Source organism: Phacochoerus africanus, chromosome 1, assembly GCF_016906955.1.
Source record: "Phacochoerus africanus isolate WHEZ1 chromosome 1, ROS_Pafr_v1, whole genome shotgun sequence".
Taxonomy (NCBI): Eukaryota; Metazoa; Chordata; class Mammalia; order Artiodactyla; family Suidae; genus Phacochoerus; species Phacochoerus africanus.
Genome location: NC_062544.1, coordinates 214,549,368 through 214,574,766, shown reverse-complemented (window position 1 = coordinate 214,574,766; position 25,399 = coordinate 214,549,368). Strand labels below are relative to the sequence as shown.

The 25,399-nt window shown below is 52.8% G+C and overlaps 1 protein-coding gene across 4 annotated transcripts in view; it reads right to left on the bottom strand.

Moving 5' to 3' along the window:
• Positions 1 to 25,399, bottom strand: part of MUC4 (mucin 4, cell surface associated) — a 57,621-nt gene that overhangs the window by 5,692 nt on the left and 26,530 nt on the right. The window contains exons 1-21 of one of the 4 annotated variants that reach the window (XM_047790091.1): positions 21,570 to 24,748; positions 21,348 to 21,431; positions 20,860 to 21,012; positions 19,374 to 19,507; positions 18,325 to 18,486; positions 17,425 to 17,580; positions 16,130 to 16,260; positions 14,489 to 14,577; positions 12,887 to 13,066; positions 12,579 to 12,704; positions 11,412 to 11,531; positions 10,822 to 11,030; positions 10,299 to 10,389; positions 9,699 to 9,866; positions 8,542 to 8,643; positions 7,928 to 8,161; positions 6,483 to 6,620; positions 4,687 to 4,868; positions 2,499 to 2,658; positions 1,394 to 1,576; positions 911 to 984 (exon numbers count right to left, since the gene is read on the bottom strand). In XM_047790091.1, the coding sequence (XP_047646047.1) occupies positions 911 to 984; positions 1,394 to 1,576; positions 2,499 to 2,658; positions 4,687 to 4,868; positions 6,483 to 6,620; positions 7,928 to 8,161; positions 8,542 to 8,643; positions 9,699 to 9,866; positions 10,299 to 10,389; positions 10,822 to 11,030; positions 11,412 to 11,531; positions 12,579 to 12,704; positions 12,887 to 13,066; positions 14,489 to 14,577; positions 16,130 to 16,260; positions 17,425 to 17,580; positions 18,325 to 18,486; positions 19,374 to 19,507; positions 20,860 to 21,012; positions 21,348 to 21,431; positions 21,570 to 24,642 (5,949 nt within the window). In that variant the 5' untranslated portion in view covers positions 24,643 to 24,748. Of the gene's footprint in view, positions 1 to 910; positions 985 to 1,393; positions 1,577 to 2,498; positions 2,659 to 4,686; positions 4,869 to 6,482; positions 6,621 to 7,927; positions 8,162 to 8,541; positions 8,644 to 9,698; positions 9,867 to 10,298; positions 10,390 to 10,821; positions 11,031 to 11,411; positions 11,532 to 12,578; positions 12,705 to 12,886; positions 13,067 to 14,488; positions 14,578 to 16,129; positions 16,261 to 17,424; positions 17,581 to 18,324; positions 18,487 to 19,373; positions 19,508 to 20,859; positions 21,013 to 21,347; positions 21,432 to 21,569; positions 24,749 to 25,399 lie in introns of those variants that run through there. The other 3 variants (XM_047790110.1, XM_047790101.1, XM_047790119.1) reach the window with 3 other exon arrangements.

Genomic DNA, 25,399 nt, shown 5'->3' with positions numbered 1-25,399 from the left:
ACAGCCCCTACCTTGCCTCTGATCCCTGACTCACCCTCTCCCCATATCTGAATGAACATCAATTATATTTAGCCAGACCTGGGGGATGGTCAGATGTGTGTGTTGGGGTGGGGGGTGTGTGTGTCAGTGTGACTTAGAAACAGCCCATACTCAAAGATCCATAGTCTGGTGCAGTAGATAAATGTCAACAGCCTTTACCATAGAGATCCCAGAATGCTGCTGCTGTAGCAGTAGTAGCAGTAGCAGCAGCAACAATAGTTATTTTGATAATTTTTGAATGTATTGTGTTTCAGGCACTGTGCTAAGTGCTTTACATATATTATCCTTTCAACTTTGACACAACCCATTGACATGAGTACTATTATTACTTTTGTTTTCATAGATGGGAGATCAAATAATTTGTCTAATTATCATACCTGCTCTAGTGAGTGGTACTGCCAGGATGTGAACCCAGGTAGGATTCTAGAGCCTCAGTAACTCAACAATTGTGCTACTTTGCCTGTGACTGCAGAATCAACAGGGGTGTGGGAGCCAAGAAGAAGGAGCCCCCAGTTCCCTTGGGGAATTCAGGGAAGGCTTCCTGGAGGTGAAATGCCCTCTTGTGTTTCTTCCATATAGTGCCCAAGAGCAGGTCTCGAGGGATGCTCAGAAGGAGAGGTGAGGCTGTGTTGACTTGCCCCCCTCTCCCTGCCCCCAGATTCTGTTCATTGTGAGATGGTCATTCACAGCCCTTTGGAGGTCTCTGACCTGGGCCTCCCTGCCTCCCTCACCCCCACCCCCCTGGGGCAGGAGGCTCTAGCCACCTCTGGCAGTTGAGTCTAGATGGATGATGAGATGCAGAACGTACAAGCCATGGATAAGAATCTGCCAAGAACTGCCTCCCCACCCAGAGCTAGCCTGCAGCACTGACCGTGGCATTGACATCTGCTTGGGAGGCATTTTCTTCTTCACTGAGCAAGAGCTGGATGAGCCTTGGGGGAAGCTCTGGAGAGGGAAGAAGCAGATTCATAGTCACCTCACAGGTTTACCCAGACTTAGCCAAGGAGGACAGCCCAAGAAGACTGCCCTCTTCTACAGTCACAGAAAGTCACCAGAAGAATCAGAAATGGCCAGGTCTGCTGACCTCACCCTGTGATCAAGGCTGGCCTGACTCTTGTCTCGCTGAGCTGTGAGGTCCCCTTCAGTCTTTTCTCAGCAGACTGCTCAGGCCTGTGGTTTGTGGTGTGACAGCTGCCCCCCACTCACTCCCACAGCCTACAACTTACGAGCACACGAGAGAGATTTGGAGTTCTGTCCTGTGAGTTTGAGGGACTGAGCCTGGCCCTCAGAGTCCCCCATCTTCCCCCAAGTTAAGAGACGTGTGGAGTGGGGATGGCAGGGTATCTGGCTGTACCTGGAAGGATGGTTGGAGTGAAATTTTTTCCAGCCAGGAAGCAGCGGGTGTCTTCCATGAAGGCTGGGGGGCAGGTGCAGGCGGGCTCGCAGGTCAGAGACTGGGAGATGTAGCAGCGACCCTGGTTGTAGCAGTAATTCTCAGGGCAGGTCTTGTTCCAACAGTTGAAAAAGCTGTTGAGAGCTGCAGAGGGAGCAGACAGTCTGCTACACCACACTGGGCAGCAGGGGCAGCCGCCAGCCAGAGAAAGCTGCTCCCAGGAGAGGGTTGGGTTTTTCCCTGCAAAGCTCACTTAAACTGTGTTCTGCGGGTGGGCCACTCTGAACCCCAAACCATCTTTCTCCCTTTTCCAGACATTTCTTTGCCAGACAACCCTTTTTCCTCTGCCAGGTAGGGGTTCTCCCACTTCTGCTGAGGTAATGGAGTGTTGTTAGACCCTCCCCATCAGGAAAGGACCCAAAAGGCTGGGAGGAGAAAGGCCCACCAGCCTGCTTTCCTCACTTCCATCCCCTTTTCGGCCTTTATAAGGCTGTGCTTCTCCAATCTGGGCTGTGCTCAGAAGATGCAGTGGTTTCTAGATTTCATTTGAGTGTTTTAGGGGGCTCAGTGAAGATGTCACCATGATGCCACCCATGACTCCAGTGGCTCAGAGGTCAAGGAACAGATGGTGGATGGAGGACTCAAAGGGAAGACAAGGCATTCCTGCTGCTAGATGCCCATGGCAGACCCCCCACCCCACCCTGCCGCCAGTGTCCTGACTGGAGAATGCAGAGGCCCTGGGCCTTGCATCTCTGGAAACCCCCAGGAGCCAGCTTACCTCTGGTCCCCTGGGTGCTGCTGGAAGTCCCCTCCTGTCTCCAGTCTTTTGCCCTGGTTTCCCCCATCATTGCCTTGGGGCTGCTGTACTCTGGCCCCTCCCCCATGCCTGGACCATCTCTTCTCCTTTGGCCTCACACCCTCCCCTCCCCTCTTTACCTCCTTACCATAGCCCCCTTTACTGAACATTCTAAAGACTTGCTGGAAAGCGGGGAGAAATGGTTTGCCCTTGGCTGTTTAGGCCCCGTCCCCAGAACCTCCTCCTGCCAAGGCCCTGTCCCCAGCTCACGTGCACAGTGACGTCCATCCCCAGTCAGGGTTGTCGGGCAGGCCTCGCAGCCCTTCCCGGAAATGCACTTCACATTCGGGAAGCACGGCTCATCACAGGGGTCCTTGGAGTGGTTGCAGTAGCGGCCAAAGGTGTTCCCGTCACACTTGCAGCCGGCCATCTGGAATGGGTTGCTGATCACTGGGCCGCCAGGAAGCCGAACCATCAAGGGCTTCTGGGTGTAGCTGTACCAACTCCTCTGGTCTGAGAACCCATGGACTCAGGTCCTTGTCTTCTGTCAGTATCACTGAGCACCTTTTGGACCAGACCCTGGGCCTCCACGTCCCTGCCCAAAGGCTGATCAATCCTCCAGGCTGGGTGGCCTCCCTGGGCCATCATTTCCCCAGAGCCCTCTGCCTGGCCCCTGCCCTGGGACCTCAAGCCTCTTCCCTCTCACACCTTCTCTCCTGGACTGAATTCCTTTCTAGAATAAGGCAGGGGCGAAATAAATAAATATTCTATTCTTTCTGGAGAGCTGTATCCCACACGAGCTGTAGTGTCCTGCTTTCCCTTCCCTTGCTGACTTCGAAGAAGACAGAGCCACCTTCTTCTTCTGTTTCTTTCTTTCTTTCTTTTCTTTTTTTTTTTTTTTTTTTTTTTTTTTGTCTTTTTAGGGCTGCATCTGTGACATATGGAGGTTCCCAGGCTAGGGATCCAATCAGAGCTACAGCTGCGACCTACACCACAGCTCAGGGCAATGCTGGATCTTTAACCCCATTGAACAAGGCCAGGGATCGAAGCTGTGTCCTCTTGAATGCTCGTCAGACTCGTTTCTGCTGAGCCACAATGGGAACTCCAAGATAGAACCTTCTGAAAGAGCACATGGCCACCAGAGCAAGGGCACAGGGAGGGAAACCCTTCGGAAACTTTACCAAGCTCCGGGTCTCTCTAACTCCTCTACTGAGACGGCCCTGGAAAGCTCCCTGAAATGGAGCCCTTCAACACTTCCTACTGCCAAGAAGGGATATCTTGGGAAATCTAAAATAATATATTGATTTTAATCCCTCCTTTCTCCACTCTGATTTTTTTTTTTCTTTTTCTGCCTCCTGGACTCCCCCACCTCTGTCCCTTTCAAGTCAGAATTCTGTGTTCATGTTTCATAAGGAGGGTGTGTGTGTATGTAAGGGGTTGAAGAATGGGGTGCAGTATTGCAAGTCAAAGCCTGTCTTTTCCCGCTCCCCTTTCACAACAACAAGAATTTTTTTTTTTTTTTAAGAAGCAGGTAGGGGGAGTTCCTGCTATAGTGCAGTGAGATAAGAATCTGGCTGCAGCAGCTTGGGTCACTGCAGAGGTGTGGGTTCAATCTCCAGACAGGCACAGTGAGTTAAAGGATTTGGTATTGCTGGAGCTGTGGCTCAGATTCAATCCCTGGCCCAGAAGTGTTCTTTTTTTTTTTTTTTTTTAATGGTCACACCCATACACTGTGGGCGTGGCCATTAAAAAAAAAAAAAGGCAGATAGGGCCAGATTCATGGACTTAGGCCAAGTATCTTGGCTAGAAACTTGAATGGAGAAGGATTTTCTCTAAACTGCCAAAGAGATGCTTCTTTTAGTTGGAAGAGAGTAAAAGGGAAAAATAGGATTTTACAGGTGTTAAAATCAGAGGGGGCCTGTACCTCTCTTCCCAAGATGACGATGAGGCCCCAAAGAAATGGCTGTGCACTGCTTCTAGGCACATGGGACCCTAAGCCACTTTAAAGGAGGTTTCCTATATCCAAGTAAGGCCCAGAAGCCACAGAGCATCTCCCTACATCTGATGGGATGAAGAAGCTGTGATCCATGGAGACTCAGGCCCCCCAGGGGCCACATGGACCTCCTCCCACCCCACACTTCATTGTCTCGTTCCAGAACAGTGGAGCTAGAAACCACTGAGCAACTCAAAGAAAGGCTGAGGTGGAAGTTTCCTGCTAGCCTGGCTGGATGGGAGCTGGGAGGTAAAAATTCAGTTGACCTATAAGCACTAAAGAAAGTCCTATTTCTTATGTTTGTGGCCCAAAATTGGTATCTGCCCTACTCACCTACCACAGCTCCACCCACCTCCCAACACACACATTAGGACAGAGGGGCTGAATGACAACATCCCTTCAATTCCCACTTCCCTTCCCTCCCCTCAACACAGAGACCGACCTCCCACCCTCTCCCACACTCACCTCCAGGGAGGAATTGCCCACCCGATCGTTCTGGTTATATAAACACTGGCTCTCTGCCTGGCAAGTGCAGACCACCATTCTTGGCTTGAGTACAGATGACAAGTCATCCTTGGCACTTCTTGCCAGAATCTCCAGAGGACATGGTTCCAGTGACTGTGGTGTCCATAGCAACGTCCCATTCTCTGCCCCCAGGGAAGACAGATCATTTTGAGAGCTGGGAGCCTCATCTCCTCTGCTGCCTGACACATCCTGGCATCTAATACCTCAAGTGCTGATGCTGGACGTCCCCCACCCCTGTCAGACCACCCCTCCAATCTTACTAGGCATTTCCTTGAGCAAGGCTAGTTTCTAGTTTCTGTTGGATCACGCTCCAACCTGGAGGTGGCACCAGCCCAACTAAGTGATTCTAGGGTAGAACTCCATGAGAGGAAGGTGGTTGCCCCCCACCTCCCCAAAGCCCCCAAAGGGTAACCCTGCCTGGACCTGCACTAGGATGGGATATGGTGGGGGGGAGAGCCATGGAGGGTGAAGGCCAGGATCTTCCCAACATTTACTCAGGCTACACTTCAGGCCAGACTGACCTCAGCTTCACAGCAGCCTCATCCCTCACCCACTTGCTCTCATTTCCTGGACCTTTGACCAGACCCCAGGCTACAGGGAAACACTGCTGTGTATCAATAAGGACTCTTTTGATTCAACCTGTCTTATGTTTTTCAAGAAAATAGGGACATCTCCTTAAAACAGTGGATTGAGAAGAGCTGATGGGTGGGAGCAGATGAGAGTCACTTCCAGGACCTCCCTCTTCAGGATAGGAGCCCAGTGGAGGAGTGAGTCTCCTGATGCCATTGATTAGGCACTAGGGAGCATGCCACATGGAGCACAGGGTGCAGACAATGCAGTCTCTTCTTATGCACAGAGAAAGAGAGGCAGAGAGGTGCTCAGAGCAAGGTCCCTAAGGGCTCTGGCTTAGCAAAGAGCAGTCACCAGCTTAATTAGGGCTGGCCCTAAAAGGCAAGCTGTAACCTGTGGGCTTTGACTCTTGACCCAGATCATGGTTCCCGTTCTGAAATGGGGTCTCCACACCATCACTGAGAGGGAAAGTGAAACTGCTTGGGCCCAGTACAGAAAAGCAGGCAAGGAGGGGCAAAGTTAGGTAAACATGGTTGACAAACATCAAAATTGTGAGAAAGTTACCAAATGAAGGTATTTGTATTTCTTTAAATCTTATTCCATATGATATCCTTCTTTTAATAGATGTGCAAATGTTTTAAATTAGTACTTTTTAATTGCTATATTTATTCTAGGAGTTCCCGTTGTGGCGCAGTGGAAACGAATCCAACTAGGAACCATGAGGTTGTGGGTTAGATCCCTGGCCTTGCTCAGTGGGTTAAGGATCCCATGTTGCTGTGGCTGTGGTGTATGTTGGCAGCTACAGCTCTGATTTGACCCCTAGCCTGGAAACCTCCATATGCTGCCAGTGCAGCCCTAAAAAGACAAAAAGACAAAGAAAAATTTATTCTAATAACTTGGTGATTTCATAAAGATGATTTTGCAATATTATAAGAATGAGAAGAAATGATCTTTGAATCAGCCTGGAGTCAGTCGAGCTAGCTGGCCAGATCACTATTAATCTCTGGGGGGAATCTATTTGATTTATATGGATCATTCCTGGGTAATGTTGGTCCTGGATATTCCAATGAAAGGTGACATGAAGTTGCACAGAGTATAATAACGCAAAATTACCCAAAGCTTGACTCAGACCTCAACCACTAACTGCCCCAGCCGAGCATTCTTACCAGAGAGATTGAAGTCAGTGCAGTTGTGTCTGAGAGTGAATGTGACGTTCTCAGAGCTGCTGGTGTAATTAACAAGGCTGGCCTGTCCCATATAGGTTTTCACCACATCAGGACCCTTGATGGAGGGCGGGTACTGATCTGAGACACAAAGAAGGGGTCAGGGTCTGGGGCAGGATATTTCCTGCCTTCTGGGCCTCCTTTATCTCTCTCTAGTCTTCTCGCTTGTGTGAGGCCTTCCCAGGGCTGGGACCCACCTCCAGAAGCAGGAAATAGTCTATGCACCTGCTCTTGCATCTATGCAGAGCAGGTCATTGTTGTATTGCCCACCCAGCCAAATCTTTACTCTCTCTTTATTTTCTCCCCAAACAAGATTCATTTCAGGTTCTTTCCTGGTGAGAAAGTTATGCAGGGCATGGTATGAAGTGATCAGAGGACAGAGCTGTTCAGGCCATTGTGGAATTTTACCTTTGGAGGAGGGCTGGAAACACTGAGGGTTATATCTAAGTGGACATTACATTGTCAGGAAGTAGAAAGAGAGAGTAAAAATTTTCCACTGGTCTCTGGATTTGGAGCCCTGGTATTTCCATTCTGTTGTTCATTCATTCATTCAGTCAGTCACTTAGCAAATATTTATTGAGCACCTACTCTATGGCTGGCATTATTCTAGGTCGTAAGGGCATAGCAATGAACAAATAATAAAAAGACCTGCTACAATTAGAAAATACGTTAGATAGTTATAGATGCTAAAGAGAAAAAATAAATCAGGGAAGGCAAATAGGAAGTGTGAGTGAAGGTGAAGCTTTAGACAAGTTAGCCAAGAAAGGCACTGCTGAGAGGGTGGCATTTAATAGAGACTTGAAGGAGGTGAGGAGCGACCTGTGGCTGTCTGGGGGAAGGTGTTCTAGGCAAAGAGAACAGAGCATGTGCAGAGTCTCAGAGTCGGGGGCGAGCCTGGCATATTTGAAGAACATGAAGAAGCAGTGGGGATGCAGTGGAGGGAGCGAGGTTCTAGAAGTTCTAGGAGAAGAGTGTGGAGAGGCAGTGGGGCTGGAGTGCACAGGGCTTTGATTTGAAGGTTGTCATAAGGATAGAGTGAGCTGGGGAGTCAGGGGAGGATTTGAGCAGAGGGACAACATGAGCAAAATAATCGGCTAAATTAAAAAATGTGTAGCTTAGGAGTTCTCTTTGTGGTGCAACAGGTTAAGGATCCTGCATTGTCACTGCAGCAGCTTGGGTCACTGCTGTGGGGCAGGTTCGATTCCCCGCTTGGGAACTTCCACATGCCATGGGTGTGGCCCCCCAAAAATTTATGTTATGTTTAGGAGGGGATTAAAATGTTGAATAACTTTAGGAAAAAATGTGTAGCTTAAGGGGTGTCTTGGAAGAGGGGCTCCTCATCTGCCCCCTAACTCTGCACACACCTCCCCGAGCCTCACACCACTCACTCAAGGTAGCATTCATCTGCTGGTAGCTTCGAAAGAGCCGCATAGTGTGCTCTCCAAGGTTTGCATTTTCTGTGGCCAGGGCATCATAGATGCATTGTTCATCTCCATTACACTTGGAAGTCAAACTTTTATTCAAGGACTTGTTTCCCCGAAGTTGTGAAAGGAAGACAGGGGTGAAGTTATAAGACACATGGTCATTCCTCTTGCCAAGGAGGCTGGTTCCGTTGATCTCCCCTAAAACACACAAGGCATGATGGTGGTGATACCAGGGTGGGCCTCTGGCTGTATGTCTGTTGTGTCCACCCCTTACCCTAATATGGTTTGGGGTTGGGGCAGAGGGACGTGGAGAGACAGAGTGACTTCCAGCTTCTGAGTCTGGAAATCCTCACTCTAGTGACTGAGGGCCACCCACCTCCCTTGTCCCCTCTCCCAGGTAGAGAGGCACAGGTGGGTTGGGGACAGAGGGGACAAATCTGGGGGTAACATCAGCATCTTTAGATCTCTTCCTTTCTACCCCTCTCTCACAAAGGACAGAGGTCTGGTTCCCACAGGCCTGAGGGAGACCATGCAGCAGCCCTGCCCATCTACCCGAGGACTCTGAGGACCAGACTCACAGGTCATTCCATACTGAAAAAGGGTCTCCTCGGAGCTCCGTGGGGAAAGAGTAGAGCCATTGGGCATCCTGAAGTCATCATCTGGGTTGCCGTTCCAGAACCCTGAGGGACAGAGCAGGAGTCAGCCATCCTGGGACTGTGGCTTTGCCCTTCCCTGGGAGCATCCGGCTGGTCACATGGAGATGCGTGCAGGAGTAGGGGGCCTCCGTCCATTGTATCTCTTCTCCATTCAGTCCTCCAGGAGGAGGGGAACGGGCTGTCACCTCAGAACCCACCCCTCCGCTTCAGGGAAGAAGGAAATGAAGGAGGAAAGGAGAAAGAAGGGAGGGAATGCGGAGGATGGAGGGAGGGTGGGAGGTATAAAGCCAGAGTGGGGGGTGGGATGGCTGCTGGTCCCACGATTCCCAGAGCCCATTCTTTTTTTTTTTTTTTAAATTAGCATATAGTTGATTTACAGCGTTGTGTCAATTTCTTCTGCTCAGCAAAGTGACCTAGTCACACATACATAGAAACAGTCTTTTCTCATACAATCTTCCATCATGGTCTACCCCAAGAGATTGGATATAGTTCCCTGTGCTGTACAGTAGGACCTCACTGCTTATCCATTCTGAATGTGATAGTTTACATCTACCAACCCAAACTCTCCATCCGTCCCCCTTCCTCCCCCCCCGACCCCCGCCCAAGGCAATCAGAGCCCATTCTTTTTTTTTTTTTTTTCTCTTTTTATGGCCACACCTGCAGTATATGGAAGTTCCCAGGCTAGGGGTTGAATAGAATAGGTGCTGCAGCTGCTTGTGGCAATGCCAGTCCTTAACTCACTGAGTGAGGCCAGGGTTCAAACCCGCATCCTCACAGAGACAACACTGGGTCCTTAAACTGCTGAGCCGCAATGGAAACTCCCAGAGCCCACTATTGATTCCTTCTTGGCTGCCCTGGAACCAGAGCTTCAGAAGGATGGGAAGTGAGCCTCAAAGGTAGCTGAAGGGGTCCCCCCTCCCTCTCTGCTGCTCTGTACCCTCAGGGCTCTGCTCCCAGGAGGCCGAAAAAGGAAACTCCACCCGGAGTATCTGCAGACCCACGGGAGGGGGAGGGGGAGCTGCCTGTAGGCTGGGGGTCTGAGCTGGTGCTGCAGAGGCAGGGGCCTGCCCACTCCTTACCCATGAGGCCCTCTGTGTGGTTCTGATACTCCTTTGGGAGGCCGCAGGAGGCATGGAGGATTTGGGCGAGAGCGATCACTGAGATGGTCACTGCCCCATCAAAGCTGGCTGACACCGTGGAGCCATTGCGGATCATTATGACTCCAGAGGTGTTGAACATCTCCTGGCCTAGAAGGTGGGGAGGCAGATGATGAAGCAGCCAGTGTTGGAGTCCTAGAGGCCCAAGACTTGGCAGTAGTGAAGGTTCAAGATGTGGAGAGGAGGCTGAGAGCAGCTGGGAGATGCCCTGCCAGGTCCTACACCAGTAGCCGCAAACCAAGCTCACAGGACACCCTCATGGCACCCCCCCCCCAACGAGTTCTCCCTGGCACTGCCCAGAGAGGCCGTCACAGCCCTGGAGGAAGGAGAGAAGTGCGGAGGAAAAGCTCAATGCTTGGCTCCAGTGAAGAAGCTGCTCAGGCACAGCTGCTGGAAGGACAGCAGGGGTGGCGACCACTCTGCTCTTCCCGATGCTGCTGCCTCTCCACCCCAGCACCCTGCTCCCCAGTGACCCGACCCAGGGAAGCAGGAGAGGGCAGCTGATGGCCATCCCCAGCCTACCTTCGGCACCTGCACGGTTAGTCTCAAATGTTACAGTCTGGTTATTGAGCAGAACCTGGATTGTGTCATTGGGCTCAAGGAGCCATTGAACCTGGAAGGGAATTGGCGGAGGCCTAAGCCCGACCTGCAGGTGGGTCCAGAGGCCAAGGAAGAAGGCTTCCGAGAGCGTAGAGCCTGGGGCTTGGATGAAAGCGAAGGTGACTGGGAGTGTGACGCTGAGGTGATGCTAGCCACTGTGTAAGAGGCCCTTGGCACGGGTTCTTAGATTAGCTTTTAGATCTCACAACAGCCCCGTGTGTAGGTAGTAGTATCATCCCCATTTTACTCTAAGAAAAACTGGGAGGCACTGAAAAGTAGGTTGTTTCTTCAGTCTCACAGCTGGTGGAGCCAAGACCCTAATCCTATGTCTCCAGGGTTGACTGGAACTGCTGTGCCAGCAGGATGCATCCTCCCTCACCTCTGCCCCCTGCCCTTCTTCCTTCTCTTTCTCCTCCTGGGACTCAATTGCCAGCTGAAGGCTCACCGTGATGGGGTCCAGGCTGCTAGAGCTGTATTCTGCAGCAAAGGCAATGAAGTTGGTGGCCCGGGCTGAGAGGGTCTGGGCAGTGCGACCCTGCAGCTGGAAGGAGGAGTTTCTGTCCTGGGCCCGGACCAGCAGGAAGTCCCCCAGCCCATTGAAGGTGTAATTGGCACCATCCAAGGTGGTGATGTGGGGATCCCCAAACATCCAGGCTGGAAAAGAGGAGGTACCACATTGGCAGAGTGGACCAGGGAAGGGCCTGGGATTCCTTACTGGCCCCAGACAGGATGTTTGCTCAGGAGACTCCAGCCTGGGGAGGTGCTCATGGAGCACAGACCCCTCCCCGGAATTCCTCCTGCCCTTGGGTGCCCCACCGCGTCTTCATTTTCCCACCCCCAACACCTCCCCTCCGCCAAGGCCACATATAAAATTTCTCGTTTGCCATCTCCACACACTGGACCCATCTCCATCCTCCCGTGTGGCCACAGCCCTGCCCCAGGAAGCTTGTGCTGCCTTGGTCAGGTCCTGAGAGGCTACCCTTCCCCTGATGCTCTGTCTCTACCCTGTCCTGGAGCCAGGCTCCAGCAGCTCACCAGGCCTCGGGGGCTGGTACCCACTGCAGCCGATTCGGGGCCGCATTAGCTCGTACAGGGTGCAGAAGGAGGGCTTGTCATTGAAGCGGCAGCACCAGTTCTGGGGCTCCAGTTCTTGGTCTGTGAAGAAGAGCAGCGTGTTGGGGGAGATGGAGAACCTGCAGGAAGTGGCACTGGGCAGTTCTGGCAGGATGAAATGGTGGCAAGGGTGTGGTTTAGGAATCGGGCACACCTCAGTTCAGAACCCACCCTGCTCAACGACCTGAAGCCATTGACTAGTGACTGTCTCCCTTGTGGGTATTTGGAGCCATGTGTAGCAAAGCCCCTGGTGGGCCAGGCACAGGGCCCTTTCTTTCTTTCTTTCTTTGTTGTCGTTGTTGTTGTCTTTTTAGAGCCGCACCTGCAGCATATGGAGGTTCCCAGGCTGGGGGTCAAATCGGAGCTGCAGCTGCAGGTCTACACCACAGCGACAGCAACACCAGATCCAGGTCGTGTCTGCGACCTACACCACAGCTTACACCAACACCGGATTGTTAACCCACTGAGTGAGGCCAGGGATTGAACCTGTGTCCTCATGGATACTAGTCAGGTTCATTACCACTGAGCCACAGTGGGAACTCCCAGGGCCCTTCCTTTCTTGAAGGGTGGGGTGCTGAGTCTCAAAGTGCTGTGGGAGCAGGAGGGCATGGCTGGTGGTGTGGGGACTAAGGAGGCTGTGATTACAAGGAGGAGGTGAGAAGGACACGCATGACCCTGGCCCCCCAACGCTGTCCTCTCTAGCTGCTTTGGAGGGTCTCTGCAGGAGGTGACTCCAAGTCTTCCCCTGCACAGCTGCTTATCTGGGTCCCGATGGACAGGGCCAGACCAGGCCCCCTCCCTTCCCTAGAAGATGCCTGACTCTGGGCTGGGGCTTTGGGCAAAGTGGAGATGGGACAAGAGGGACTCCATCATAAATCCATAGGGTGTCAGCTGGAAGGGATGTTGGAAATTTCATGTTACCAGATCAGGAAATTGAAGGCCAGAGGGGGGAGGTAGCTAGGAGGAAATGGGACAAGAGCTTTCCTTTTGTGGGTCCCACTGCTGGCACAGAGCCCATGCTGGTCTCTGACAGGGAAGAACAGAAAGCTCCAGAAAAGCTGGGCTCAAGTTCTCTGTGGACACACATACCAAACTGCCAAGGACTCTGCACTCTCCAGCCTTCGAGAAGCTCTCCCCAGGGCCCGTAGCTGCAGCACACGCTCCCACGCCAGGAGGAGAAGCTGCACAGCTGCCTGCTGACGATGCCCCACCAGCCTGCAACAAGCCAGACACACTCAGGCCCAGGATGCCTTTGGTGTGTGCATCAACGGTAGAGGGTGCTTCTGGGGAGGAACTGAGGGTGCCCTGGAAGAGAAGGGTCAGGCAAGGCCAAAGGGAGGGTGGGCAGGCTTGTGAGGGACAGTGGGGCACCACAGGAGACAGGAAGGAGGTGTCACCTATGTTGATGGGCTGGAATCTTAAGTCCCATAGTCCCTGCTGCCAGGAGCAGGGGCAGGAGACCTGGTTCCAGCCCCAGCTGGACCAGTGAGACTGTCTCTTCAACCACCGCAGGCACCAGAGACGATAGTTGGGCTTGTCTTCCTTGTGTAGCTTATAGATCTGCAGCCCCCGGAGGCCTGGGGAGCAGAAGAAAAGGGGGTGATCTCAGGGCCTGGGCCACAGGCTCTGCTTTAGTTTTGGGAACAAACAAAACTCATAAATGCACCCTCTGTATGTCACTCCCCCTGCCCTGGACAGCTCTTCCAGGAATGGACCCAGTCAGACTGGCAGTAGTGCCTCCCCAAAGGCCCTTTGATGTGACCTCCAAAACCTCAAGAGTTTGGATCTTACAGCGAAACCTTGAGACAAGTGCTGGGCAGGAGGGCCTCACCTGTAATCCAACTCAGAGCCAAACCCTGACTGTGGGCTCCAGAGTCCAGTAAAATACAATAGGATATAATGTATTTGATTTTGACCCTGACCCCGCGTAAGAGAAAGTATCAAGCTGACTACAGTTTTGATAAGGTTTGGAAAAGAGTAATCATTGTTTATGATCATCTGTGTATTGTCTCCACTGTGGCCTGGTATCAGGGGAAACACACCAGATACTCTCCCCCAACACACACACACACACACACACACACTCCTATTGCATCCCCACGTCACAAGCAGATGCATCTGGATAGAGGGGCCTTACATGCGTGCTCGTGCACACACACGCACACACACAAACACACTATCCTATTACGCCCCCTACATCACAAACTGGATAGAAGTGCCCTAATCTAATAGGACAGCTTTCTCCACAAGATGGCACCCATGATTTGACTTAACTTCTGTTTATCAGAAGTTGTTGCCACAGAGCAATCAGAACTGGATTAATGCTTCATACTTTACATGGCAGATATTTAATGCCAGAATATCCTTTGTTCTGTCACATTTGGAAACTGAAATTTCTTTCCTTTGGGGTCACCGGACAGTAATCAAATCATGGAGGAGGCCCGTGGGGCCTAGAGTACTGGCCTTCTTACCAGAGGGGGAGCTCTTTGACAGCAAACATAGTCTTTTTCATTTCTCATACTTCTGGCTCTTAGCACAGTGTCCCGCACCCAGCAGGTACTCAATAAACGAAGACTGAATAGATGTCAGATCCCCTGGAGCTCCTCTTGGTAGATTCCATTGAAGAATGAAGTCTCATTACTGTTCTGGGACAGGACACTTGGAGAATTGTCCTAGCTGCCCATTCATTCCTCACCTCCTGCCATACCCCTGTCCTCACTTCCAGGATCAGGGCCCCCACTCATAGCTCTCCTGGGTTTGGCTCAGCCCAGGGAGGAGAAGCAGCCTCAAATGACTTTGTGCTGTGTGAGGGCACGGGAGGTAACCACTCCCTGGGCAGTGCCACATCTGGATTGCACCATGGGAAGTCAGTTGTGCTGGAAACACCCTTTGGGATGGTGGAGATGCAAGGGAGCTGCCCTCTGGGACTGTCATGGCACATGGAGGGGAGGACAGAAGGGGACTTGGGTTCCTCAAGTGTGATAGGGTGGTGCTTTTACCTGATGTGGGATCCAGGAACTGGTCTGGACGATACTTCTCCCAAACTGGCTGCAATGTCAGTGGGCTATTTTTGAAATACCCATCTCCACTGTAGGCAAAAGGAAGAATCTTCAGCCACTGTCACACAGTTTTTCCTCTCAGTCAGCAAGTTACTCATTCATACAGCTGGTCAGTCAGCTGGTCACCCACTCAGTCCAGCCAGTCATTAGTTATCAGCTGTTCAGTCGTTTCGTCAGCCAGCCAGAATCATAGACCCAGTGCCAAGCAGGAGTGGGGAAGGGAGGCTTGGGGCAGGAATAGGAGACTCTAATTGATTCCACATCTGATGGTGAACTGTAGGAAATGGGTCATGAGACAGGGGTGTGAGAACAACAGGTCAGGCCCCTTCCTGTTAGTTTCCCTTCAACTAGGGATTGGAGAAGGGGTGCTGCAGGGCGCAGCTGGCTGTGAGGGTTAAAAGCCAGTCTCTCGGTCATGGATTCAACCCCCAGTTCCACTACTTAGTAGCTTGGTGATCATGGGCAAGTTAATTTAACCTCTTTGATTCTTAGTTTTCACCTCTGTGTCAAAGGGGTGACAGTATTGTGAGGATTCCAAGCAGTAACACTGGTAAATCCCTCAGCACTGAGTGAGGACCAGGCAATGGGTGCGCCCCACCCCTACCCCTACCCCTGGAAGGAAGGAGCAGAGCCCACAGCCTCAGGGTGCGCGCCTCAGAGCAGCCACTCCTGATCTTTTCTCTTCTCTGACACAGGACAGATGACGCACTCGGGTGTGACACCTTCCGTGGGTGCACTCAGAATGGTGTGAAATTCCTAGCTGGTTGGATAATTCTACTTCTTTTTCCTTCAGGGCTCATCACTAAGCAAGTGAAAGCAATGTAATTACAGGCACAATCCTGAATACACTCTAAGAGAAAAACATTTGTAGCAATTAGTAATCAGTAACAAATTACATGTGACCTTCACAGCCAGTGGCGCACATGGCAAGGTTGAGAACTGTTGTGTCAGAGACTGAGCCACTTCCTCCCTTGGGAACCCACGTCCCCATCCATCTCTCTGTTCTCCATCTTTGCCACTGACAGACGCTGCTGGTGCCTTGGGTGAGAGGTTAATTTCCAGCCAATCGAAAGTCAGGAAGGCAGATTTCAACCTTATATTTGGGTTCAGCTTCCCACTTTGCCACATCCCAGCTCTGTGACTTTGGGCAATGACTTATCTATTTGTACCTCAGTTTCTGTATCTGTAGAATGGGTAATAAAATAGATCTCCTTCATGGGGTTGTTGTAATATACAAAATAATGCATACTGAGTGCTGGTATAATAAATGTTGGCTGTTATTGTTAAGCTCTGAAAAGTCAAGTGAGGTCAGCTACTGTCAGTGGAAGTCCTAGAAGTCAAGGCTCTGGGGATTATTATCACATGCACGGAGACCTTGATAGGAAAGAGAACGGCAGAGTGAATAGGGGTCTTTTAATTTGAAACAGCAAGAAGTGGGAACTGGAGTCAGCGTGAATCAGAAGCATGGGCAGGGAGGATTTTGGCGTATCCTTGGGGAATGGAGTTCGTGTGCAGCTGCAAGCCCTGCTTTGCACCGCCTCCTGCTGTCTACTCGATGCAGACAGCCCCACTCTGTCCTACCTGGAGAAGCCCATGACGACGGGGTTGCCTAGGTGTTGGGTCACATCCCACTGCATGCCACCGCTTTGGTAGAGAAACAAGGCGTAGGACCTGCTCCCATCCGTGGAAAGGATGGCCTGGTAGGTGTTGGTCTGGGGGTTGGTTGGAGACAAGCATAGGGATGCCCGTGAGAGATCTGGGATGTCCCATTACCTGTCCCACAGCCTGGGCACGACACCCATATCACTGTTTCCTGGCCTACCCAGAGCTAAGGTGTGGGCTTAAAATATGGGCAAATTTGGAATTATGCAGAGATTTCACTCTGACTGTCCAAGCACCTGCCATGGTGGATTTGCCTTCTTTGGGACTTCTTCCCCAAAGGACTCTAGGCCAGAATTCAGTGAGAAGAGGGTTTGTATGAGAAAGCTTCAGCAACCTGAGTGATCAGTGGACGTTGGAGAGCTAGGGGAGGCCTAAGGAACTTCCTCAGGGATATTTAAGGATATTGTCCAAATGTCCCCTCCACCTGGATGGCATGGAGGACCACACAGGTGAGAGTGGAGGTTCTCTGAAGGCCGGGGCCAGCACTGTGCTTGTGCAAAGTAGGTAAGCAATGAGCTTGTTGAGCCAATGAAGAAATGAGTGACTTTAGACCAGACACAAGGAAGAACTTTGTGACTATCAGGGTGGTGAGGCCCCAGATAGGGGGGGACATGTGGTGTGCCTGTTTCCAGTGGATGCATTTTGGTCAAGAGCTGGAGTGCAGAGTCAGAAAAACCTCTGTTTCAGGCCTGACTTTGTCATTTGCTAGCTGGGTGACCTTGAAGCAAGTCACTTAACTTTTCTAACCATCATCTTCCTCATTTCGTTCTTTTAAAAAAATATGTATTTTGATTACCTGATTCACAGTTATATTTTCTGGCTATTTTCTTTCTATTTCTATTTATTTATTTAGGTTGTACCCTTGGCATTCAGAAAGTTGTCAGATCAGGGATCGAACCTGTGCCACGGCAGCAACCAGAGCCACAGCAGTGACAATGCCAGATCCTTAACCTGCTGAGCCACCAGGGAACTCCTCGTTTCTAATATGTGGATAAAAATATTAGGTTGAGCCATATAGAATTGCCAATTGCCAGCCATTTTTGACTTATGGATATTCCACGTCCTATGTTTCAACCTTCTAATACCCAGTGCTCTGGGCTAGTGTGAGGTTCTGTAAGAGTCAGAAAGGTTTTTAGAAGAGTGGCCCCTGCCTAGGATTCTAGGATGTCTGACTTCCAGATGGTTCCCAGGGAGCTGCCCACTGGTCCACTCACCCTGAGGGTCTTCTGGGCAGGATAGGCAGGGGCGTGGACCCACGTGACCTTTAGTGTCCACCTGGCTTTGTAGTTCCAGGTGTTTGTTAACATTTTAATCCAATACTCCACCTCCCACACTAGCTGGTTGTATTCATCATAGAGCGTCTCATACTCCTAGAAAAGAAGGCAGATTCAGACAAGAAACAAGGATCCCAGCTCAACACTCCTGGGCGAACCCCCACTTTCTGCATGGTGATCCTGCTCATTTGAGTCTGCCCATATCTTCCATCCTCCCCCATCCCAGGCCCACATTTTCACAGTTAGCACCTCTGACCTTAAGATCAATTCAGGTTCGGGCTGCAGGGAAACCTGGGGTATGTGGAGTGGAGAGTCGAGGCCAGTAACTTCTGGACTTGAACTTGTGCCTCGCTTAGCACAGACTGGCTTGGATTGTGCAGCCACCTGTGCCCATCTGTACCACCCTGTGTCCCACTGGAGGCTCCTTGAGGACAGGCACATGTTTCTCCATCTTTGGACCTTCTACAGTGCCTGGTCCTTGGCAGGGGCACGATGTACCTTTGCCTGTGGTAGCTTTCATTACACAATAGCTCCCACTGAATGGAATCATCAGCCCAATGCAGGGGCCTTGCTTAACTCAGCCTTGTTAGGAGGGACCCTGCTACAACCTCATCCTAAAATCAAACGATGGATCCCCAATCCCCATCCCTGGCACCTTCAGTCTTCCCATGATTTTGTCCTCATCTGCTTCCTCCTCATCCTCACATTTAAGTTTTAGTCCCTGCCCACACTGAGCCTAGGCTCTGACAGCAGTAACACTTGCAAGGCCCTCCACACAGCCCTCTGTCTGTCCTTGCTGGCTGCTGGAGGATCCTGAATGCTGAGCTTTGAAAGGCCTACCTGGTAAAACGTGGTTCCTTGCCTGGAGAAATCAGCATCATCCCAGAATGGAGCCACCAGGGCCACAGGGTCCTGGCCTGTAAAGCCTCTGAGGGGAGGGTTGGAGTAGGAGAAAATCTGGTACTCTGACTCTGGGAAAATGATTTGGCCGTTATCTGTGAACTGAACACAAAGGTTCTCCTGGTTAGCATTCAGGGCGGGAGGTGGGGAAGGAGCCTCGGCTTGGGGCCAGCTCCTGGACTGATGCAAGACCCTGAAGGGCCCTGCTGGGTAGAACCAGAGAGATGCCAACAACCTCTGGAAGGTCTCATCCATCTCCCTGCATGCTGGGACAGCCTCTGTATATAGTTCTCGCACAAATACTCTTCACCCTCAGCACATTTTTTTTATGTCCTGAGTCTTTCCTAAGGTGGTAGTTTTGTCCTGTCTCAGTGGCACCCGTCTAGAGACCAGCCCATCCCAGAGCAGAGTAAAGCCTCTCAGCCCACCCTGAAGCTTGTGCCACATCAATTAGGGCTAAAGGATACCCTGACCCCATTGCTGAGTCACCCTTTTGTAGTGTGTCCTGACCAGCCCTCTCGAGGGCCACGACTGCTGTTCTGCTCTCCCCCCAGAGACATGGGCTACTTGGACTAGGGAACCAGGAAACAATGAGAGACTGTGTGAACAGCATCATACAGGTTTCCCCAGCAGAGCTTCCTACTTGTAAAAAAGGACCCATGAAAACAGTGGAGGGCTTACTGGGCCCCAGGACCTCTCTACTGAGGTGGCCACACTTTTGTCCACGTGGGTAAGGGGCCTCGCCTAGCTCCCTGTCTTCCTCTGCTGGTGCCCATCGTTAAAGAGGGTGCAAACTGAGGCGGCAACTGGGGCACAGCAGGTGCCTGACAAGCGTTGCTTCCATTCTCCCTGTCAATCACAGTCACAGTTATGGCCATGATCACAGGGCCATCTCTGAGCCCTGGAGGGAGAAGAAAGGCCTGAGGAATGCAGGTCATGGGCCGCCCCCCCCCCGCCCCCGCCCCTTCGGGCTGCAGCCAAGGACTCACGTAGAGGCAATCCCGGAGAGAGGAACCGAGGGGGAAGCCAATCTGGGGCTTGAAGAGTGGCGAGGTGAAGTCCACCATCCTTCTGACAAACTGCCAGTCTCCAGCCTGCGGCCCGTAGGGGAAGAGGGGAACGCCTGGGCCAGTACAAAGAGAAGCAGGAAGTTCTCATGGGCCCTGATGTCATTAGGGCTGGCAGCGGTCACGCAAGAGTGTCCCCAAGCTGCTCCTCCACCCTTGGCCCTGTTCGCTTAAGCAAGAGACGTCAAGGACTTCTCTCTCCCCCTCTCCACTTGCATTTAACCCATCTCCTCTTTCACCCCCTTTCATGGTACTCTCCGCCTTCCCCAGTTAGAAGAAAAACAGCTATCAGAACACCCCCACATTATTCTGCACCTATTACGGTACTCACAATTCTGTGAAATGTTAAAAGACAAAATGCCTCTAATGCAGTAAAGTAATTGCAAGATCGTTTCACAGAATGAGACTTGTTTCCTAAGATGTTATGTCTCTAGGTAAACTTGAAGACCGCCCCCCCACACACACACCGCCCCCTGCTAGAATTTGTCATAAGATCCCCTACCGAGGCCCTTGGACTCTGGTTTGAGAAACTTTGTCCCAAACATTTCTCAAAGGGGCCTCCTCCTTTCCATACTGGCAGCCTTCACCTGGTCTTGCTTGGAAAACCTCAGTGATCTCTACCCTGCTGCCCTGGCCTCCTGCAAGTTCATCCTCCATCCCAGCCATGAGGACACTGTTCCTAAATGCAAATCTAGCCACATTCTCCCTGGTTCCTGTCATCTACAAGATTCCTTCACATAACAACCTTGCTTCTCAACACCTTTCACCTTACTGCTGGCAGCCCCAAATGCTATGGGGATCTCTGTCCCATGCAATACTAGGACTGCTCTTCCTGTCCGAGCCTTTATTCTAGCTATTCAGGCCCTCCTGCCTGCTTGGGGCACTTCCCCTCCCCGCAGATCCTATTCACCCTTTCCAGGGAGACTCCTTTTCACCTTGAACCCACACCCCAATATTCCCTTGGGGCCTTCCATTGTGTGCACCTAATACCCTGGGTTTATGCCTCTAATCGCACCTACTGAGGCAGCAAGGCTGTCTCACGAAACAGTGACTCAATCATTTTCGTATCTCCAGCTCTTAGCCTAGCACCATGTGCAAAGCCAGCCCTCAGCACCCAACTCTGACGCTGTCACATTGTTCTCTGTAAGGCCTTTCTGACTCGAGAGTCTGTAAGCAAGCAGGCTGAGACAAAGCACTCAGTTACACCACCCCTATCAAGAGGACACAGAGAGCAGCTGGACTTGCCACACCCAGGGCAGTGGAGCGATCCACAGAACTGGTCCCCCTACCTCCCCACAAAGATCCTCATTGGTAGATCCAGTCCAGCTGCCACAACTATAACCTCCACATATAGCTCCATCCTCTCTGACCCAGGGTGAAGAGGACCCAGCTCTGTGGATTCACTCACCTTTCTTGGGCTTGGGAGGCACTGGGGCAGCTGTTGAGCTAGTGCGTGTGGAAGTGTGAGAGATAGAAGTTCTAAGAGCCTGGGAGGTGGTTGAGGGTAGAGATGCTGCTGTGCTTCTCTTGCTGTCTGTCTTCTGCAAGGTGGTGATTGTTCCTAGGCAGGCAGGGAGAGAAGACAGGAGTGAGTCTAACAGTCAGGGGGTAGCAGAGTTAAACAGAGTCATAGACTTTAGAAGCTAGAAGAGACAGCTAGAAAACTGTCTGTCTTCTAGTCACACCCAAACCACTGCCTGCAGAAAAGCCGCTGCCTCCTGGGGTCAAGAGGATGGTGAGCCTATCACCCACCAAACCCCAACTGATTTCATCACCTTCTGGACCTGACCTCCAGCCTGGCAGTGCTAACTGAATGTCCTCTCTCAAGCACTCTTCTGCCCTGAATTGAGCCAAGTGGGCCAGTCCAAGAGACTAAGACCCAGGATTACGACCTACCTGATGTCGCAGCCTTCACTGTGGATCTTGAGGACACAGTGGATGAGGGAAAAGGACTCATGACAGACAGAGAAGTGGGGTGACCTGTGAATAGGGCAGAGGAGCTCAAGGTGACTTTGGGGCCATGGGCTGATGCAGAAAAAGAAGAAATACTGGTTTGTATATGGAAACACGAGAGAGATATGGGGGTCGGTCTAGAAGTGGATGAAGTGGTTGTTTCACCTGAAGGGGATGTCTCCTGGGAAGCGCCTTCTGTAAGAGGGTGTCCACTTGTGGAAGATAAAGGTGTCGAGGAGCTCACAGCCGCGGTGGCGCTGCTGTGGGTTTCCCTGGTGGTCTGCATGCTCTGAGTCTGGTGGACCTGAGAAGATGCTGCTGTCCCCTCAGCAGAGGTGGCGGAAGAGGGTGAGGTTGACCGGGGCCCTGGTCCAGTTGTCCTTGAGACTGATGAGGTGCCTGGAGTGATGGTTCTTGTGCCGGGTGGGGACGTGTCCCCTGGGCCTCCCACAGTGGTGTCGGTTGCAATTGGGGATGTGATCATCCCTGAAGTTGTGGGAGGTGTGTTGCTTAGGCTGGAAGTGGGGGAAGTGCCACCTGCAGAAGCAGGTGCTGTCGACACGGCTGATGTTGTTGCAGGTGTGGTGGGGGTGGGTCTGGAAGTGGATGAAGAGGTTGGTTCGCCTGAGGGGGATGTCTCCCGGGAAGCGCCTTCTGTAAGAGGGTGTCCACTTGTGGAAGATAAAGGTGTCAAGGAGCTCACAGCCGCGGTGGCGCTGCTGTGGGTTTCCCTGGTGGTCTGCATGCTCTGAGTCTGGTGGACCTGAGAAGATGCTGCTGTCCCCTCAGCAGAGGTGGCGGAAGAGGGTGAGGTTGACCGGGGCCCTGGTGCAGTTGTCCTTGAGACTGATGAGGTGCCTGGAGTGATGGTTCTTGTGCCGGGTGGGGACGTGTCCCCTGGGCCTCCCACAGTGGTGTCGGTTGCAATTGGGGATGTGATCATCCCTGAAGTTGTTGGAGGTGTGTTGCTTAGGCTGGAAGTGGGGGAAGTGCCACCTGCAGAAGCAGGTGCTGTCGACACGGCTGATGTTGTTGCAGGTGTGGTGGGGGTGGGTCTGGACGTGGATGAAGAGGTTGGTTCGCCTGAGGGGGATGTCTCCCGGGAAGCGCCTTCTGTAAGAGGGTGTCCACTTGTGGAAGATAAAGGTGTCGAGGAGCTCACAGCCGCGGTGGCGCTGCTGTGGGTTTCCCTGGTGGTCTGCATGCTCTGAGTCTGGTGGACCTGAGAAGATGCTGCTGTCCCCTCAGCAGAGGTGGCGGAAGAGGGTGAGGTTGACCGGGGCCCTGGTCCAGTTGTCCTTGAGACTGATGAGGTGCCTGGAGTGATGGTTCTTGTGCCGGGTGGGGACGTGTCCCCTGGGCCTCCCACAGTGGTGTCGGTTGCAATTGGGGATGTGATCATCCCTGAAGTTGTGGGAGGTGTGTTGCTTAGGCTGGAAGTGGGGGAAGTGCCACCTGCAGAAGCAGGTGCTGTCGACACGGCTGATGTTGTTGCAGGTGTGGTGGGGGTGGGTCTGGACGTGGATGAAGAGGTTGGTTCCCCTGAGGGGGATGTCTCCCGGGAAGCGACTTCTGTAAGAGGGTGTCCACTTGTGGAAGATAAAGGTGTCGAGGAGCTCACAGCCGCGGTGGCGCTGCTGTGGGTTTCCCTGGTGGTCTGCATGCTCTGAGTCTGGTGGACCTGAGAAGATGCTGCTGTCCCCTCAGCAGAGGTGGCGGAAGAGGGTGAGGTTGACCGGGGCCCTGGTGCAGTTGTCCTTGAGACTGATGAGGTGCCTGGAGTGATGGTTCTTGTGCCGGGTGGGGACGTGTCCCCTGGGCCTCCCACAGTGGTGTCGGTTGCAATTGGGGATGTGATCATCCCTGAAGTTGTGGGAGGTGTGTTGCTTAGGCTGGAAGTGGGGGAAGTGCCACCTGCAGAAGCAGGTGCTGTCGACACGGCTGATGTTGTTGCAGGTGTGGTGGGGGTGGGTCTGGACGTGGATGAAGAGGTTGGTTCGCCTGAGGGGGATGTCTCCCGGGAAGCGCCTTCTGTAAGAGGGTGTCCACTTGTGGAAGATAAAGGTGTCGAGGAGCTCACAGCCGCGGTGGCGCTGCTGTGGGTTTCCCTGGTGGTCTGCATGCTCTGAGTCTGGTGGACCTGAGAAGATGCTGCTGTCCCCTCAGCAGAGGTGGCGGAAGAGGGTGAGGTTGACCGGGGCCCTGGTGCAGTTGTCCTTGAGACTGATGAGGTGCCTGGAGTGATGGTTCTTGTGCCGGGTGGGGACGTGTCCCCTGGGCCTCCCACAGTGGTGTCGGTTGCAATTGGGGATGTGATCATCCCTGAAGTTGTTGGAGGTGTGTTGCTTAGGCTGGAAGTGGGGGAAGTGCCACCTGCAGAAGCAGGTGCTGTGGACACGGCTGATGTTGTTGCCGGTGTGGTGGGGGTGGGTCTGGACGTGGATGAAGAGGTTGGTTCCCCTGAGGGGGATGTCTCCCGGGAAGCGCCTTCTGTAAGAGGGTGTCCACTTGTGGAAGATAAAGGTGTCGAGGAGCTCACAGCCGCGGTGGCGCTGCTGTGGGTTTCCCTGGTGGTCTGCATGCTCTGAGTCTGGTGGACCTGAGAAGATGCTGCTGTCCCCTCAGCAGAGGTGGCGGAAGAGGGTGAGGTTGACCGGGGCCCTGGTCCAGTTGTCCTTGAGACTGATGAGGTGCCTGGAGTGATGGTTCTTGTGCCGGGTGGGGGCGTGTCCCCTGGGCCTCCCACAGTGGTGTCGGTTGCAATTGGGGATGTGATCATCCCTGAAGTTGTGGGAGGTGTGTTGCTTAGGCTGGAAGTGGGGGAAGTGCCACCTGCAGAAGCAGGTGCTGTCGACACGGCTGATGTTGTTGCAGGTGTGGTGGGGGTGGGTCTGGACGTGGATGAAGAGGTTGGTTCCCCTGAGGGGGATGTCTCCCGGGAAGCGCCTTCTGTAAGAGGGTGTCCACTTGTGGAAGATAAAGGTGTCGAGGAGCTCACAGCCGCGGTGGCGCTGCTGTGGGTTCCCCTGGTGGTCTGCATGCTCTGAGTCTGGTGGACCTGAGAAGATGCTGCTGTCCCCTCAGCAGAGGTGGCGGAAGAGGGTGAGGTTGACCGGGGCCCTGGTCCAGTTGTCCTTGAGACTGATGAGGTGCCTGGAGTGATGGTTCTTGTGCCGGGTGGGGACGTGTCCCCTGGGCCTCCCACAGTGGTGTCGGTTGCAATTGGGGATGTGATCATCCCTGAAGTTGTGGGAGGTGTGTTGCTTAGGCTGGAAGTGGGGGAAGTGCCACCTGCAGAAGCAGGTGCTGTCGACACGGCTGATGTTGTTGCAGGTGTGGTGGGGGGTGGGTCTGGACGTGGATGAAGAGGTTGGTTCCCCTGAGGGGGATGTCTCCCGGGAAGCGCCTTCTGTAAGAGGGTGTCCACTTGTGGAAGATAAAGGTGTCGAGGAGCTCACAGCCGCGGTGGCGCTGCTGTGGGTTTCCCTGGTGGTCTGCATGCTCTGAGTCTGGTGGACCTGAGAAGATGCTGCTGTCCCCTCAGCAGAGGTGGCGGAAGAGGGTGAGGTTGACCGGGGCCCTGGTCCAGTTGTCCTTGAGACTGATGAGGTGCCTGGAGTGATGGTTCTTGTGCCGGGTGGGGGCGTGTCCCCTGGGCCTCCCACAGTGGTGTCGGTTGCAATTGGGGATGTGATCATCCCTGAAGTTGTGGGAGGTGTGTTGCTTAGGCTGGAAGTGGGGGAAGTGCCACCTGCAGAAGCAGGTGCTGTGGACACGGCTGATGTTGTTGCAGGTGTGGTGGGGGTGGGTCTGGACGTGGATGAAGAGGTTGGTTCGCCTGAGGGGGATGTCTCCCGGGAAGCGCCTTCTGTAAGAGGGTGTCCACTTGTGGAAGATAAAGGTGTCGAGGAGCTCACAGCCGCGGTGGCGCTGCTGTGGGTTTCCCTGGTGGTCTGCATGCTCTGAGTCTGGTGGACCTGAGAAGATGCTGCTGT